Source organism: Trichomonas vaginalis, chromosome V (assembly GCF_026262505.1).
Source record: "Trichomonas vaginalis G3 chromosome V, whole genome shotgun sequence".
NCBI classification, from domain to species: Eukaryota; Parabasalia; order Trichomonadida; family Trichomonadidae; genus Trichomonas; species Trichomonas vaginalis.
In genome coordinates, this window is record NC_067207.1 from 16632169 (window position 1) to 16650910 (window position 18742).

The 18742-nt window shown below is 29.8% G+C and overlaps 3 protein-coding genes and 2 pseudogenes across 5 annotated transcripts, besides 3 other annotated features; all 5 read left to right on the forward strand.

The window, feature by feature from the left end:
* The first annotated feature begins 861 nt into the window (after positions 1-861).
* Positions 862-1806: a mobile genetic element.
* Positions 1807-1827: 21 nt separating this feature from the next.
* Positions 1828-1914: a mobile genetic element.
* A 1679-nt stretch (positions 1915-3593) lies between these two features.
* TVAGG3_0349220 (N-acetylmuramoyl-l-alanine amidase family) lies at positions 3594-3830 on the forward strand (the record flags this gene model as incomplete). Its single annotated transcript, XM_051231030.1, has 1 exon — positions 3594-3830. The coding sequence occupies one exon, from the start codon at positions 3594-3596 to the stop codon at positions 3828-3830; it is 237 nt and encodes a 78-aa protein (XP_051100760.1).
* Positions 3831-4139: 309 nt separating this feature from the next.
* TVAGG3_0349230 lies at positions 4140-4816 on the forward strand (annotated as a pseudogene). The gene has a single exon. A coding segment is annotated over exon 1 (677 nt).
* A 1104-nt stretch (positions 4817-5920) lies between these two features.
* Positions 5921-14094: a mobile genetic element.
* TVAGG3_0349250 (uncharacterized protein) lies at positions 7642-8325 on the forward strand (the record flags this gene model as incomplete). Its single annotated transcript, XM_051231031.1, has 1 exon — positions 7642-8325. One exon carries the CDS (start codon positions 7642-7644, stop codon positions 8323-8325), a length of 684 nt encoding a protein of 227 aa, XP_051100761.1.
* Positions 9553-10532, forward strand: TVAGG3_0349260 (phage tail repeat-like family; the record flags this gene model as incomplete). Its single annotated transcript, XM_051231032.1, has 1 exon — positions 9553-10532. A coding segment is annotated over one exon (980 nt), but the record flags the coding sequence as incomplete, so codon positions are not given.
* TVAGG3_0349270 lies at positions 11433-12384 on the forward strand (annotated as a pseudogene). The gene has a single exon. A coding segment is annotated over exon 1 (952 nt).
* Positions 14095-18742: the final 4648 nt, after the last annotated feature.

The following is an 18742-nucleotide window of genomic DNA, read 5'->3' on the forward strand; positions in this document are numbered from 1 at the left end:
GTTCCTGTTTATATTCAAAGATTTAAAGGGAAGCAATATTATAGAATCCTTAATCCTGAATACATAAAACATTTATTTAAAAAGGAAGACTGTGAATTATTAAACGTTAATGAATATGAAACCAATAAATCAAAATTGAAATATAAATATATTGGAAGTGATGAAAGATGCAAAGATAAAGATAAAGTTTATACAGTTTCATATAATGAATGGAAAACCAATAAGATAAGAAAACATTTAGGAGATTATGGGAAATGTTCTGAATTCTTTAAATCTAGTATATACGAGAGAGTAAAAGAAATTAGAAATAATTATTTTCATGAATAAAAGATTCACTACCATAATGAAATAAAAAAGATAAAAAATTTTTTAAAAAATAAACGCATTAAAAAATTAACATTAATTTTAAAATAATTTATTTTTTTATCTTTTATAAAAGAAGCTATATATAGATGATGTCAGATATTCCGCGATTAATTAAACATTGTTTAAATCCTGAATGGGTTAAACTTCAATTTAAAAATGAAGATTGTGAATTATTAAATGAATATGAAAGCCAAAATGTTGCATGCTAAGTTCGGTCAAAATGTAAACCTCTCAATTTTATCGTCGGGGGAAGTAACTCAATTCCTTCAAAATTATTCTTTAAATATTGAATTTAAAGTTATTTAATTTGGATTATAAATAAATAGGCTAATACAATATTTAAAAATGAGAAAAAATAACTTTTCAAAGAACTTTTCATAATCTCAAAGAAAATTTTTTATTCAATAATTATATAAATTAATTAACATTCATAATGAAATTGGATTTTTTTTATAAAAAATTGGTCCTACTTAACTTTTTGAGAGAATTTGGCTTTCTCGTAAACGAAAAAGGGGATTTGACGGAGTCAAATCCCCGCTCACAAAAAGTGGACTTTACATGTCAAATTTTATATGCATGTAATGTCCACTTTTATGAGTTTTAGGAAGGAATTGGAAGCCATGAGTTACTGACATTGCATCAGTAGCTCATAGCCTCCAATTCCTTCAAAAAATGGGAGAAACTTTGTCCGAATAGTTTAACATTCGGACAAAGTTTCTCCCATTTTAAGAAGGAATTGGAGGGTAAGAGATATACCATATGAATGTATATCTCTTACCCTCCAATTCCTTCTAGAAAGTGTCCAAACTTTGGGTTAATTGCAAAGTATTAACCCAAAGTTTGGACACTTTCAAGTGGAGATGGAAGGCTTTGGGGTATATATTAATACAATATACCTCAAAGCCTTCCATCTCCACTACAAATGTGAGAAACTTTGTCCGAATAGTTTAACATTCGGACAAAGTTTCTCCCATCTTTCAATGTAATTGCTACCTGTGAGGTACTGACTTGAAGTCAGTGCTTCACAGGTAGCAATATCCAAAAATTTAAAAACATTTTATCAGTTCGTTAGAGAACTAGAGCCTCCTAGGTACTGAACCAGAATCAGTGCCTAGGGGACTCTAGTGATCTATATAAATCTGAGAAACTTTGAGGAAATTGTTCGACATTTCCTCAAAGTTTCTCAGCAATTTAGCGAGGAATGTTCGTTATCGTGTAGATATTTATAATATATACATGATAACAAACATTCCCGCTAAAAGATGTAAAATCTTATAAGAAATAATTGCAAAAGAATAACAAATTGCAACAAATTTTATATGAAACTGAACCTTATGAGGTAGTGATTCAAGATCACCGCCTCATAAGATTCAGTTTCAATCTCAAGTATCTCAAAAGTAAGGCTCTATTTTTTGCCATGTAAAGTGTCACTTTTCTGTCCAAATGATAAGTTATTCAGAGAAAGTTTCCCAGCTATCAAGAGGGAATTGTTCCTTATGAGGTATATATTCATACTGTATACCTCATAAGGAACAATTCCCTCCTTAAAACGAGAAAACTTGTTCGAAATTGTTTATCATTTCGAACAAGTTTTCTCGTTTTTAATAAGAAACTAAAGGCTATGAGGCACTGATTATATATTAGTGCCTCACAGCCTTTAGTTTCTAATAGATAGCTGGGAAACTTTCTCCAAATGATAAGTTATTCAGAGAAAGTTTCCCAGCTATCAAGAGGGAATTGTTCCTTATGAGGTATATAGTTATAATGTATACCTCATAAGGAACAATTCCCTCATTAAAATCGTAGATATTTTTTACTTATTACTCATGCTTTCAAAATCACAATCCTCTGAAAAGTTATTTTTTATTAAGAATTTAGAATTTTGATAAATACCTTTTTTCAATTTGATATAATACTTATATATTTTCAAAAAGACATTTTGAAAAGATATCTCAAAAGTTCTCTGAAAACCTATTTTTGATTAATTTTGAGAAATATCCGTATTAAATTAATCACTAAATTCATTCAACACTACTTTAATTTTTAAATTCAAAAAATTATATGTGCTTCTTAAAATGTCTCACAAAAATTTTATTATAAAATTATATACAATATTAAAAATCCCACAACATTTTTTACTTTACATAATCGTACTTCCTCGACGATTAATTTTCCCTCAATTCCTATCGTTGACCGAACTTAGCATGCAACAAAAATAAGCTAATGAGGTATAAATATAATGATAAAGAATATTTAATTTCATGGAATCAATGGAGTCATAATCAAAGACCTCATAAACGAGAAGAAGAAATTGAAAATAATGAAATGGAAATCATTGATGACATTAAAGAGGATGGAATTCCTAAATTTTGTAGAAAAACCTTTAGAACTAAGTTAGGAGCATATAAACGTAGAGTATTAAATCCTGAATACATAAAACATTTATTTAAAAAGGAAGACTGTGAATTATTAAACGTTAATGAATATGAAAATGTTAAATCAAAACTGAGATATAAATATATTGGAAGTGATGAAAGATGCAAAGATAAAGATAAAGTTTATACAGTTTCATATAATAACTGGCACACGTTAGGGATAAGAAAACATTTAGGAGATTATGGTAAAAGTTCCGAATTCTTCAAATCTAGTATGTACGAGAGAGTAAAAGAAATTAGAAATAATTATTTTCATGAATGAAAGATTCACTACCATAATGAAATAAAAAATAAAATTTTTTTAAAAAATAAACTTTAAAAATTCATGTCTCAGAATCAACATAGAACTTTAAGAAACTAATGATTATTTGAATTTATGAAATCAATTATTTGATTCATTCTTTCTTCAATCTCTTCTATTCTTTTTGTTAAATCATCTATTTTCATTAATGAGGTGATTCTTGATTGAGGAATAGATTTCAAACTAACCACTCCTTTTATTTTTGAAATTTTGAATCCATCAACTTTAAACATTTTATTCAATTTACACGTTGTCAATTCTTCAAATAATTTTTTATTATTAGCATAATAGTCATTAAATTCTTCAACAGATGAAAAAATTTTTATTTCAGTAATTGGTTTAACAACGTTTATTTTTTGTTGAACATTTTCACTTTCATTTATTTCTTCCTCCTTTGTTTCATTTATTTTTAAAATCGGTTTCATTTATTATAAAATAAAAATTAAAATATAAGTGATGAAATATATTTTTTAATTAATATTAAATCAGAAATGGCGGCAGGGTTCTTTAAAAAATTATGGGATGGAATTAAGAAAGCTGCAGGTTGGGTTTATAAAAAGGTTATTAAACCTGTTGCAAACTTTTTGGCACCAGTAGCGAAAACGGCAGGAACTATCATAGGTGGAGTATTAGGTACTAAAGCAGGTAATCCGGCGATGGGAGCACAAGCAGGTAACGCAGTTGGTGGAATTGCTGAAGGAATACTTAATAAAATAGGGGGTAGATAGTGGAAAAATAAATAAATATTATTTTTATCTTAGTATCGGTTGTAGTCTTTGATAAACTTTTTCTCCTTTATTTAAAATTTCTCTTATTGGGGCAGCTTTTGGCGTTATTGATTCAGCAACGTCACTAATTGCTTCTTTATTCTTAAATATCCAATTTGCTCCTTTCTTCATTGTTTCCCAAACTTTATGCGCTCCTCTTTTTACTTTATCCCACAGTTTCTTAAAGAATCCTGCAGCCATAGTTGATTATTTCATTAAAATTAAAAATTCATTTTCATCTTTTAATTTTGATTTTTTTATTAATAATAAATGACGACTAACTATTTAGTGCCAAACACCAAACCGATTAATGGAAATGTGTTTCATTCATTCGAAAAGATAAATGAAATATTCGCAAAGAATGATGGAAGAAGATATTATAGAGAACTTGAAAGTTCATGCTATGACTCTGATGCTCCATATTTTGATGATAAACAAACTCATTTAAGAATTACAAATCCGGCTCATGATGTGAACCAATTAGGTGACACATATATTAAACGCAAAGTTAAAGCAACTCTAGTTTCAAATAAAGCTTTCACATGTGATGCCGCTTTTAAATGCATGCGTTTATTCGTTGGTTACAAATCATCAAATCAAAGCTTTAAACAATTAGAAGTAGAAACGAAAGAGGTGATGCCGGTTATCTTCAGATGGATTGCGCCCGTGAATCTTTCGCATTTGCAACATATAAACCAAAATCAGAAAGGAAAGTTAAAAAGTTTGTTCATTCGTTATATAATAATGTTCAAAAATATGATAACTCAGTATGTGGTAAATATATTGACCCTTCAGAAGTTTTCAAGAAAGCAAATGAAGAAGTTGATATCACTTTTGATATGATTATTCCGGTAAATGATTTGTTAGCATTTCAGGCGTTCGATGATTATCCTAAATCATTTGGTGAAATCATTCTTAAATATTATGTTTTCAGGGATACTTTAGTATTTTGTCAGGTTGACCCGTTAAGAGTTGCTGATTTACAAAATTACGTTTATGAAAAGATAACTGATGAAAATTATGAAAAGATTATGAATCATGTTTATAAATATGATCGCAAATTCCAACAAATCGGACTTCCTGCCAAATTAATTACAAGCTTAGCCGCTACATCTGCTGACGCAACAGTTGAAGACGTTATTATTTCATGCACAAAGATGGAAGTTTTAGAGGATAAATGCATTACACCAGGATACGGTTTAATTGAAGAATCAGTTAAAGCAATACCACGTTTATTTAGTAAGGAAGATCCATTCATGATTCCAGCTCAACATATTGACGTTCGTTCACTAAATGGAGGTTGCATCACTCCTGAAGGTATCAGCTCAGATTTCTCATACGCTCTTCATAATGTTACAGATGTTGTGTTAGCATTTCCGAAGAATGCAATGCAAAGAACAGTTTTAGAAAATCCAATGCTTCGAGGTCTTCAGGTCACTATAGATTCCAGAAACTTCCCGATCAAGCGATGACCACAGTGGGTGACATATTCTTTACACGTATGCTTCAAGCTTCTGATTTAGATGGAGTGAATGAATGCACGAAGAATACGAGGACTCATTAACTAGACCACTGAATGATGATGATGGCACGCCATTAGCTAGAACATGGAAAGACCAAACTTCATTCTTATGCACTATTCCAGTTCAACGTGATGGAGCGGGTATATTCTTTGATGGATTAGAAACTTTTAACTCACAAGTTACAGTACAAGTGAAAGCATTCATTTCAGGGTGAAAATGACACTTACTGTTCAAAGGTGACAAATCCTCCTCAGGTTTGGTTTACTAGGACTACATATTGGACATGGACACCGGATGAAGGTTTGAAATATCATCCAACAGGTACACACCGCAGTATAGAAGTTCATATGATGAAATATTGATGAATAGAATGTTTAAAATTATAAATTTATTTTTGATTAAATGGATTTAAATTCATTCACCCCTTATGAAGAATTAGCGGGAGTATATAATACATACGTAGATGATATGATTAATGAAGCATTGAGTGATAATAGAAATGCTCTATCTAAGGAAAAATTAATGAAAATTCCATATTCTGAATGTTACTTAAATTCAATCACTGCAGCAATTGGTAAACAGAATAAAGGTAAAACATTAACGATATTAAAACAAATTATCATTATTGCTAACACTTCCCCCTATTCCCATGTGTTAATTTATATCAACCCGTTCAGGTTCACCTTCAGATAATACATTTGAATCTTTAAAGCATTTAATCAAAATTCCAATTATTTATTTATCACAAGAAGAAGCAGAAGATTATTTAAAAAACTTTTTAATGTATAAAGTTATATAATACAATCAAGAAGCAAGGATTAGAGGATAAAATTATTGATAAACAACGGGATGAATTATTTGAAACACTTTCTATTTCAAATTTTGATAGAGAATTTTTGCATTCACTCATTTTTTCTAGATGATGCGGTGAAATCAAAACTAATAACAAATGAGAAATCATATTTTAATCAGTTATTAACTCAATGTCGACACATTCAGTGTTCATTCTTCATGGCTGTTCAATACTTCAAAGCATTAAGCACAAACATTAAATCAAATCTATCAACACTTTTCATTTTCAGTGGGTTTAGTCGTCAACAGTTGAACGTTATGCTTTATCAAGTGAATTTACCAATGAGCATTAATGAACTTTACACACAATATCAGCAATTAGGTGAACATGGAAAAATAATAGTTGATTTAAATAAAGGAGGTGTTAAATTTGATTAACTTTTTAATTAATTTTTATTTTTATTTATAATTAAACATGACAGAAATAGCAAATCTTCTACAGGTTCCATTAAAACAAGGGACAAACAACAGGGGTGCATATAATAGAACTATGAAAGTTCCAGACGGAATGAAAGAATTAGTTCATATTGTTGCTGGTCTTCAAAAGATGTTAAACAAATGAGAAACGTTTTAACATTACCAGAAGCTCAAGCATATGCCAAACGTCATGGTCCAAATTGGGAAGCACACGAAGCAGACATTACGGGTCCAAATGGAAAACCTGATGGTATAAATGAAGTTTTCGTTACTGATGGTCAAGGTAATATTAAAGTCATAAATGGATATAAATTAACTATATCTGATTATCCTAAACGTAAAGCATATAATGAATGTTATCCTATGCAATTTGATGAAAATGGAAAAGCTGTTAAACAATACATTGGAGAAGGTGAACATGGTCCAATTAATTCATACCGTCATAATCCATATTCTTATTTCAATGAAGAATTAAACGCTATTGAAGAGGGACCGGATGGATTACCACGATATGTTAATCAGTTTGATGGTCAATATACAAATTTGAGACCTGAAATTCCAGCTAAGAAATTCTTTAAAGTTGCTTTATTCGATCCAGTGTTCAATGAACAGAAAGAAGCAATGAAAGCAGAATTTAAACCAATTCAAGTGGCAAGAATTTCTTCATCTTCACTTTCAGAAGCGTTCAAGGAATTGATAAAGAAACCACTTTATTCTCAACAAGGTTATAACTTTGATTTAATTAAAGAAAGTGATAGACGTAAATTGGAAAAATCAGATGGTTTTAAGAATGCATGTAATGAAATGATTAAAGATATTGTAAATGATAAAATAAGACTGGAAGAAACTCAAATCATTATCAATAACATAATTGGTGCAGTTACAAAGAAAGTATAAGCAAACAATGATGAACCTTGGGATATTACCGTAACAACTAAATAAAACTTTAAATATATTTTTCTTTTTTTATTCAATTATAAATGAGAAGACGTTTCACAAGTCAAAAGAATACAAACGCAAAAGCAGAGATTACGGTTGGTTATAACGTAAATGATGATAAATCACGAATTATTCAAAATGTTAAAGTTAATGTTAGCCCTGAATTAACAAAGTCAGCAACTCAACCAAATTTATTAACTCGTGACTTACCAAAGAATGAGGAGAATGGAGACCCAATCATTTTATCTGAACCCGGTAAAGAACCCGTTGAAATCCCCACATATCCAACATACCCCCCACCTCTTTCATCAAACATCGAGAACCCAGGAATCTACGATTACAGTCGCAATGCGCCATATAAAATAGACATTAATTCTGAATTAATGAAAATTTACCGTGATATAATAATTAATAATTATGATTCAATAATAAATTTAATTGATCAATCCGGTTTAATTATTTTACCTTATGAATCATTAATTCACATTATCGCCATTCTTTGTGATGTTCAGGATTCAGACGTTAAGATTCAATTTTTCATAGATGATGAGGTTTCATGCTGCGGAACAGTTGCAAAAATAAATCCTATAAAGGATATTAGCACAATTAAGATATCAAAGAACGGAACAACAACTGAACTTCATTTAACTTATAATGATATTTATAATAAAATAGTTGATGAATATAAAATATCACTTGAAAAATTCTTTGTTAAGGCCATTTAATATTCAAGCATTAACATTATTGAATAATAATCCTTTGAATCATAATCAATAATAATTGACCTTTCACCAGTTTCTATCGTTTGTTTTATTTCTTTTTGTTCCCCACTATCTGGATCGGTCATTGTAATTGTTTTTGTTATAGTATCAGCTTTATCTTTAACTTCAATCTTTTTTCCATCAGGATATTTAAACCAAAATTCCAAAAATTCGATATTGTCAATCTGTTCATATTTTAATCTATCAATTACATTTTTAATACCATCTGAAAATCTTATGAAATGGTCATTATATGGGTTTGATTGAACTAAATTTGAATGAAGTGAAATATAACCCGATGATGAATATGACATTGACTCATATTTTCTGAAAACACTAAAATTTATAACATGAATGAATTTCTTATTCGTTGAATTTATGAATTCTTGAGGTAATCTTATTCTAGTTTATTTATCACTGGAAAATAACGCTTTACCATATTTTTAATCGTAATAAAAAATGTCAATTATCAATTATTTTCGAATAATAGCTGTGAATTAAATTTAACAGTTAGCGGAATTTATAATGTTACTCTCGTTTCTGTGAGTGGTAAATTTAATCCCATTCTTTTAGACCCTTCAGATTATATATCATTTATTAAAGATGACCTTGAAAAAACATATGATATGTATATAAATAATGTGATAACGAAATGGGATATTAACATGATTTTAAGTTATTTAAATGAATCATTTATCATATGGTATGAAGAAAATTTTAAATCAAAACCTGATAAACTTTTGAACTTGATGAAATAAATAACCTTATTAAATTCCCGCTGAAAATTAAATTTTGTACCCCTCATCTTCGTTCATTGTTGGGATATTAAATTTTGAAAAAGATGTTGGGGATGTTTTGTATTCTGACACTGGTTCCAATTTCATTTTAATCAAATGTGATAAAGTTAATACCCCAATGAGATTTTCACATCAAACATTAGACCCTAACTCTTACCCATCAATACAAAACATTTTATCCATCAACTTAAACATATTTTCTTTATCATATCCGTTTCAATTATCCGGGAATTCATTTATTCTTCATTCAAAAGATTTATCAAATATTAAATTTAGAATAACTGACCTATTTGATTGTGATTTAGAATTCATGAATGAAATATTATGGCAATTTCAAATAGAAAAAATAGGTGATGAGATAACGGATTAAATATTTATTTTTAAATCATAATAAATGATTAAACAACAGCAACCACAACAACTTAAGGCACAGACCATTACATACGCCATATATGCATATAATTCAAAGACGGCAGAACAAACGCAAATGTTGAAATATGGAGATTTGGAGATAGTATTGAAAAATGACCATTTCGAATTCGTTTGCAAAGGTGGTGCAGTGATATCAAATATAAAAGAAATTTTATTTATGAATTCAAAAATTAAAGGAATAACGGATGATATAACATCAATTCCACCAGAAGAACAAAGATATTACGCATTAAATGCATTTCCTAAAGTTTTGAAGATTGGAAGATTTAATTTAAATGAGGAATTCATAAAAGGTTTCCTAAATGACATAATGAAGAAAGCAGATAAGGAATATGTCAACAGTGAGTTAGAGGAGAAAGCAGATAAGGGACTTGTGGCTAGTGAATTAATGAAGAAGGCAGATAAGGAATATGTTAATGAAAAAGATAATGAAATTATAGAAAGGGTTGAATGGTATCATGAACGGACATCGAAGATTCTTAAAACTAAAGCTGATACAGGATGGGTTTCAGAATGTTTAGACCTTAAAGCAGATAAAACTTATGTTAACAATGAGTTAGAGAAGAAGGCAGATAAGAACCATACACATACAAGTTTTACAACTGTTGCTATAGAAAGTATTGAAGGAACGGTTGAAGAAACTGGTGGGGATGCATTATATTGTAAACCTCCTAACTTTCCACAAGGTTTAACATCGGATGACGACATAACGACGATGAGAAACATTAGATGTAAAGATGTTTATGTCATGAAGGATGAACATAATATTAAATTCACTGCTCAAGATTTATATGACAAGAAAGCAGACAAAAAAGAGCTTCAAACATTAAAGACAGAAATACTTCAAACATTATATCCTATAGGCTCTATTTATACGTCAATGAACTCAACAAATCCAGCAACAGTTCTGGGTTTCGGTACGTGGGAACAAATAGTTGACAGGTTTTTGTATTGTGCAAACTCTTCAAAGGAAACAGGAGGAAGTAAAACGATTTCAGGTGAAAATTTACCTGCACATAGTCACTACATAGATTTAAGTACATCTCAAGCGGGTTGGCATAAGCATAGATATTGGGATTGGTCAGCAATGATAAAAGGTAAAGGATATGATGTTAAAGACAACGTTAAGTTTGCTATAGATTGTTACTGGAGTAACACTGAGGGAGGAGGAAACCATACACATCGCGTTTCAGGATATACACAAACAACGGGACAAAGTAAAGATTACATGCCGCCATTTATGACAGTTTACGCATGGTATAGAGTTCAATGAATGAACTAAATATATTTTATGTCTGTAATTAATTAGGTAATGAAGTAATGGATGAACTGCAGAAATAAATGGTTACGTTAATGGTTACGTTAATGGTTACGTTAATGGTTACGTTAATGGTTACGTTAATGTTTTCAGGTCATTCAAAAATAATTAATTATTGAATAACCTGAAGGTGTCACCAGGTCACCAGGTCACCAGGTCATTTAACTTCTCTGAAAAAATGTGACAACATGACATTTTGACAACAACACAGGAAATAAATGTTTACGTTAATGTTTTGTCATGATCATTCATCGTTTCTTTGTCATGACTTCTTCATCGTAATGAATGTATATTCTTTGTCAAACATGAGCGTAAATGATTTGTCATGATTTCTTCATCGTAAATGATTTGTCATGATTTCTTCGTAATGAGCGTAAATGATCCAAAAATAATGTTTAGGTGAAGAGGTGAGATTTCACCTGTTTTTTCACCTAATTTTTCACCTCAGGAATTTTCATGAATTTTCCCGAAATAAAAAATAAAGTTAGTTTTATTTTTATTTTTTTTATTTTGTATGTAAAGATATGATTTCAACAATCGGCACAACAGCAATACAAGCCGCGAACGGCGGGACTCTGTCCACAACTACAGCACCAAACTCGTTAGTCATGAATCCAACATCTATGTTAGTAGAGATGAAAAGCTTCATTCCTTCTTCATATACTTTCGAAACAAAAATCCAGAAGATAAAGCAAGAACTTTTAACAAGTAATTTAGACTGTAGTGCGAAAGATGAAACAAATGAACAGTATCTTTATGAAATGCAGGACATTATTGACCATTTACCTAAACTACCTGAAATCCAACAACAAAAACTAACTATTCCTGAATTCGACGAAATTGAAGTCAAAACAACTGACTCAGTCGAAATAAAGAAGTTCATACGTAAAGTAAATTATGAATTCCTTGGTTTTCATTGCAACCATAAAGTTATGGACAAAGATTGCGACATGGTTTATAAGAATGTTTCTGACATATATAAATCTGAAGAATTTAAGACCTACGATAACTTTGTTTCATTAGTTGCAAAATGTGTTTGGGAAATAAGAGATAAAGATAGAAGAGGCAAAGTATGGAACGAACAAATAAGACCCGCTATGTTTGAGATGAAGAGAGCAATTGACGCCTTAGTTGTTTTAGCAGGTCAAATTTCAATGTATAACGCAAAAAATGAACCCGCAATGTTCAAAATGTAAGGCAGCAATGAGGAGATATAACTACTCCGTCAAAGAGATAGAAAGAATGAGAAACGACTATGCAGATTTAAAGAAAGAAGTAGAAAACCCAGCAGAAAATAAAATGGATATGATGACATTTCTGAACAAAAATTATCCAACTGCTGACGATTTCCTTCTATCTGACGTCAAGAAGAAATATAAAGAAACCTTCGGCATTGTTAAAACATTCGATGTACTAAAAGAAGAAATAGAAGCTACGAAATTGTTTAGGATTTCAAATATACATCGTACAATTCATGTAAAACGCTTGTGAAAAAACTGGGGTGAAAAATTAGGTGAAAAAACAGGTGAAATCTCACCTCTTCACCTAAATTATATTTTTGTTCAAAGCTTCCACGAGAGAAAAGATTCCTCATTCGCTAAGGATTCCAAAAATGAAAAAATCATTGATTTCGGCTGAGAAAAACAGCAAAACCCTTCTTCCACGGGAACAAAGAAATAAAGAAGAAATAAAGAAGAAATAAAGTAAATTTTTTATTTATTCCCGTGGAAGATAGAGCACTTTTATGACACTTTTTATTCACGACAAACAAGACAAACAAAGAAAATAAGAAAATACGGCGCCGTCGCGGTTCGAACCACAGACCCTAACCCCCCATAACACCACCTTAGACCACTGTGCTACGTAGCCTGTCGACATAAGATTTTATAAATTGCATATTTGACGTAAATTTATTTCCCAGTTATTCAAAAATAATTAATTATTGAATAACCTAAAAACATTAACGATAAAATAAGTGATAACAAATTTTTATTTTTATCATAAATGAATACCCCACAAGCTCAAAATTTACCACGAATCATAACAAGGGAGGAAATGATAAAAATGATGCAAGAACATGTTAAAAATAACAAACCACTAAAATTGAGAAAATGTGGTTATGCAGTAATGATGGAAAGAGAGATGTTGTCGAAGAGGAATAAAAATTAAATTTGGATTGAGTTTAAAAATTCATCTTTATTAAATTCATCTCTTCCAATCAATTTATTTATTCTATTAAATTCTTTTATTTTTGCTTCACTCAGTTTAATGATTGAACGGTAAGTTTCTAATTTTTCGATTATTTCTTTATCGTTTTCAACCCCACTGCATTGCGACTTCTTTTTGTAATAGCATATTTTTGATTTAATTCTGTTTAGTTTCTTTTTATATTCATTGTCTGGACTCTTGACTGCTTCGTTGTCACTCATTTCTTACGAAATAAAAAAATTAAATATTATTTAAATATAATGGAGTAATAAAATAAATCGGAATTTCTATTAATTTATTGTCAACTTCAACTAATGCATTGCCGTTAATATATCTAACAAATTCAGCTATTGTGTCAAATCTTCGTCTTCTTTTTGTCATTGATTTATCAGTTTTTCCATAATCGAGATGAATTAAAACTTTATTCCCTTGTTTAAAATTCATGAGCCCCGAATTAATTTGTTCACGTTTAACATCATTTAACCTTTCCATTTGCTTTCTAATATATTCCCATTCTTTTGAAATATCATTTTTCATTTCCACTGGTTTCATGTTTATAGTTCTATGCCATGTATTATTGTAATAATATACTAACTGCTGTATGATGGAGTCATGATTTCCATCCCAGTATATCTGACCGTTAACCCCTAACGCATCTCTAAGAGTTCTCATTACCGCATCAACTATTTTATTATGAAACGTATATGGAGAGGATGAAAAGTAAAAATTAATTTGTGGGAAATAATGAGCCATAGCTGCCTGAAATCCTTTATCACCATCACCCCTTATATTATCTACTCTTTCATGATCTAGTAAGTATTGTATAGCTCTTCTTGTTTCCTGTTCTGTTTTCCCTTTCACCGGAATGCAATATAAATATCTGGTGTTAATGTTAATGGCAAATAAATAAGTAACGTTTCCTTTTGAATATTCCAGATGATCGATTTCGTATGAATATGGATATAGTGCAAATGAAGGGCGACTAAATTTTTCCTTTAACGGTTGAATTTTTGGGTCAATTGGTTTATTTAATATCTTGAAATCCCTTTTAAAATCTTTTTGCTTCTTTAATGTTTGAAATGGATATAATAAAGTGAATGATGAAGGATTAACTGAAGGAGGAGGAGGTACTACTGTTGGAGGTTTTGGTGTTGTAAGTGGTTTAATTTTATCTGCTTTGATTTTGGATTTCATTCCTCCTTTCATTAATTCTGGATGTATTCTATTCATTTGTTTTAAATATGCTGTATATAAAGGTTTGATATACTTTCCCGCTTCGAGTTTATGTTGAAGGATGAATTCCAAAAGTTGATCTTCATTTAAAAGTCGGGCTGAATATGGTTTAACTAATGAATCATAAATTAAAGCTTGTGCATCATTTATGGTCTGAAGGACCTGGGCGTTTTGTACCATTTGTTTTTGTTCCTTTGGCTTTTGCGGCTCGGGATTATATAATTTATATAATTCATCAATATCTTCTTCTGTTAATACTTTATTTTTGAAATCTTTCAACTGTTTAAGCTGTGATTTAGTTTTTCCCTTTGTATATTCATTATTTTTAATTTTGTCTTTAATTTTAGAAATTATTTTATCATGATATTTCAAAATTTCATTTTTATAATACGAATAATAATAATCCATATCATCACCCGTTATATTTTTATTATATTTTTGGAGATATGCTTTTAAATCATAATAATCAAGAAAATTTTGATAAATACTAAATCATCAATTAAAATTTTTAAATCTGTGTTATCCATTTATATAAAAATAAAATAAATGTTTTAAGGGTGCCCACCTCTTTGAATCATAGTACAAAACCATTATTAACGGTTCCTTTTGTCTCTTCTGTGGCATTTCATTAAATAAATGGCATACAACATCCATTTTCACAACATACAGCCTTAGTGTGTGCTCCTGTTAATGCAGTCTTACCAATTGTTAAGCGAGTCATTGACCCGTTTTTAAGTTGTAAATTAATATTCTGACCATCAAATATCACTTTATCATTTATTATATCCAAATAATTTTTAGGTGTTAATTGTTTATTTTGTCGTAAACTAACACCTTTCATTTTTTGTGCAATCTTTTTAAAATCACCTCCATCAATTGAACCGTTGAATGAAGTATAACACTTAGGGCATAAAGCAACCATGTTATCACCTTGTTTCTCAATTGCTAAACCCAATAACTTCTTCTCATGTGCTTTTTCTTCAGCTTTATTCTTTAATTTAGGTTTAAATTTCTCATCAAAACAGAAGAAATCAAAAGGTGCGAATTTGTAAATGTTTTTATCATAAAATTGTTTATGGTTACAATTGCTTGAAATGCTTGAGTGTTAGGAAGACTTGGATCGCCAGCAATAGCCCAATAAGATGAATCAGTATCACCTTCAATGAAATGAAAACGATTAACATCCATGCATTTATACATAAAATCATAAATGAAAACCAAATACCAGTATTTAGCATTATCTAAAGTGAAGAATGCCTCTTGTAAACATGTATCACATCTATAAAATCTATCTTTAAGCATCACTTGATACGTATCTTCACCTATTTCTCTTATGTTTTTAAACTTATTTGACATACATGCAACGCGTGCCTTCTGTGCATTCATTATTTTAGTCTTTGCGTAATTTTGTGTATTCATTGCATCGTAACCATATGATCCATTAAGTGAAATCTTGCAAAATAAACTTTTTCCTTTATTTCCTTCTAATTCAGCCTTTTGTCTTTCGTTCATAAATTCGTTCGCAAATTCATTAAAACAAGTATTTTTCGTAAATGTTAAAATTGATTGAATATCATCAATGATAAAATGAAATCTGTCTATTAGATACCAAAGATAATAAGAAGAAAATGGTTGATATTGGTTGTGTGTTGATGCTAACTGAGTTAATTTTCTCTGTTTCTGGTCAACTGGTAGATTGTTTGATTTCATGTAATTATACATAAAACTGCCAATTGTTTTTTCATCTGTGATAATATCTAAGTTTCTTATTATCGGTAAAAAGTTTATGTAATCATTAATGTATTTTTCATCAATGTGACCCCAGCACGATCAAGTAATTTTTTCTTTCTAATTATTCCCAAATGCTTTTTGCCTTTTTTTGTTTGCTGTATCACAAAATGAATAACACCATTCAATCTTCCCCCGGATATACATTTTATGTCAGTATATTGAATGAAATCATGCGGAAGATGAAAAATGAGAAGGATATTAATGAATTAAAGGTCAACTCCAACAAAATGAGTCATAATGGTTGGTGGTGTCCTATTTGATACAGTTTAGTTCTGGATTATATGAAAGTTTATTATGTGCGTGATTCCTTTAAAGATTAACACGATGTTGAACATTTGATAGACCACCAGTAATTCCCATTACGGAAGAATGTGATAAGCCCTTCAATTATCTAAAGTCATTGGTAAATTTTTTTTATTATGCAATAATTTTCTAAAATTGAATTCTTAAACGTTGAACATCCTCATCTTTATTTGATTTTAGCGAACATGCCAATAAAACAACCAATTAACTGACACTTTTCTTTGGTATGTGGTTTTTCATTTTTTTTTTTATTTTTTTTATCGATTCTATTCCAATGTTGGTTTTTAGCCTATGTAAACGCTTTACCACACATTTGCATTTAGAGAAAGGATTAAATCGTGATTAGTATTGAAATCAATGCCATTGAACCATTATTTTAGTATCTCTTTCTGCTTTTCATCTTGTTTCTTATATAATTCAATTTTAATTTCCAATGACTTTTTCGTTTTAATTCAAAACTTGATTTCCACATTTTCTTCTTCTGGATTATTTTTGTTAGGATTAAAGTCCTTTATATGCTAAAGCTATTATTGAATCATTTTGATTTGCACTTTCGAATGATAAAGAAAGATTATGAAGCATGTCCATTTTATCAACAAATGTTTCTTTTCAATAATTTTTATCATTGGGTCAATCATAATTTCCACATCTTTATTGCAATACATGAATAAATATTTCATAAATCTATTCTTAAAATTTTTAGGCATCATGGAGATATAATTTGATATCACTATTGATATAGTTTCTTGAGTAATGCTGAAATAAAATGAATCTTTCGTGAATGTTCCTCTTTTATATAATTCTCTTCGTAATTTCCACGTGATGAATTGATAGGGAAAATAAGGATTTAACACGTGTTGTATTGTTTTCCGAAATGCTCGAGTGAATTGGTTCTAATGTCCCACCCCCGCTATATAATTTCTTCTGATGTCAATCAATCTCAATTCATATGGAACGTTTGTTTTCTTTAACAATGATTTGCTTAAATTGAGAAGTGAACCCAGCATTGATTTTATCTTCCATTTGCAGTGTTATAAATCACGAAGAGATTAAATTAAATCAAACTTTCCGCCGAAATTAAAACCTATGATATTCACTTTCAATTGAATTCCTCATACTAGAGTTTTCGTTTAAATGGCTTCCTTTTGTTTCTCATTTAATGTTTGTGAAATTCATTAATTCTCATAATTGTTCAATATTTTGGATTTAGCAAACTAATGAACAAGTTTGAAAATAAAAATTCAATCCAAATAGAAATAAAAGAATCATTGATTTAAGCAAAAATTCCTCGTTTAAATGTTTTCATTCACGGTCTATCGACCTCGCCGCTTTGGCGGCTTTCTTTGACAGTTGATGATACCCATAAAGGTGGTTTAAGTAAGCGTCAAAGTTGCAGCATTCTAGAAACTTGAAGTTCTTCTTTAGGTCTTCTAATGTTTCGAGTCGAAAAGTAATATAAATATCTTGTCGGTTTTATAATATTCCTGCAAATTATGTGTACTAGCCATTGAAGTTCATACTCTTCTGTTTCGTGAATATGTGGGTGCATATGGTTTGTTGTGTGTTTTTCAATTGAACGTCTTGAATTAATCTCATTATTTTTCTTACATTTCTCAGCAATGTTTTTTTAAAAATCTTCTTTGGTTTTTCTTTCTGGCTCATCACGGATTAGAATAATTACTTCTTCTTTTGCAACAGGGGCAAACTTTATTCCTGTGAGTGCTTCAATGTTTGTTATTCTATCAGCGTGAAGTTTTTCCACATGGAACCTCTGTTGTTAAAAAAAATATTTACTTTGTTTCAAATCTGGATCTATCATTATTGAATCACTAATGGAAAGTCTACCTTGGTTAATGTCTACGTCTTCTTTGGTTGAGGGTCAAATAATTAAAAGATCGAAGTATTAACGTTTCATTCTGCTAATCTTCACTTTCTGATGAAATGTCAAATCCTTCATCATCATCTTATGGCTTCATTTAAATAACTTCTACGAGTTTTGGATTAACACCATCAGGAATGTTATAGAAGTCGTTTAAATTAACCTTTCTACCTTCGGCTTCTTATTTGATTATCATTCATTGCTTGTTCCATTTTATTTGTTCATTTATGTATTAGAAAAAAATTAAAAAATAAATATAATTAAAGTTTATTTTTTTAAAGTCCAGGGCTAAATCTCCATTAAAATGAATTAAGAACCATAAATTTTTATCATCTGCGACGTTGCGAATTACATTTTAATTTCTCAAGCCATGCGTACCCTGATACATAAATCTAATTCCTGTCTTATTTAATTTCACAA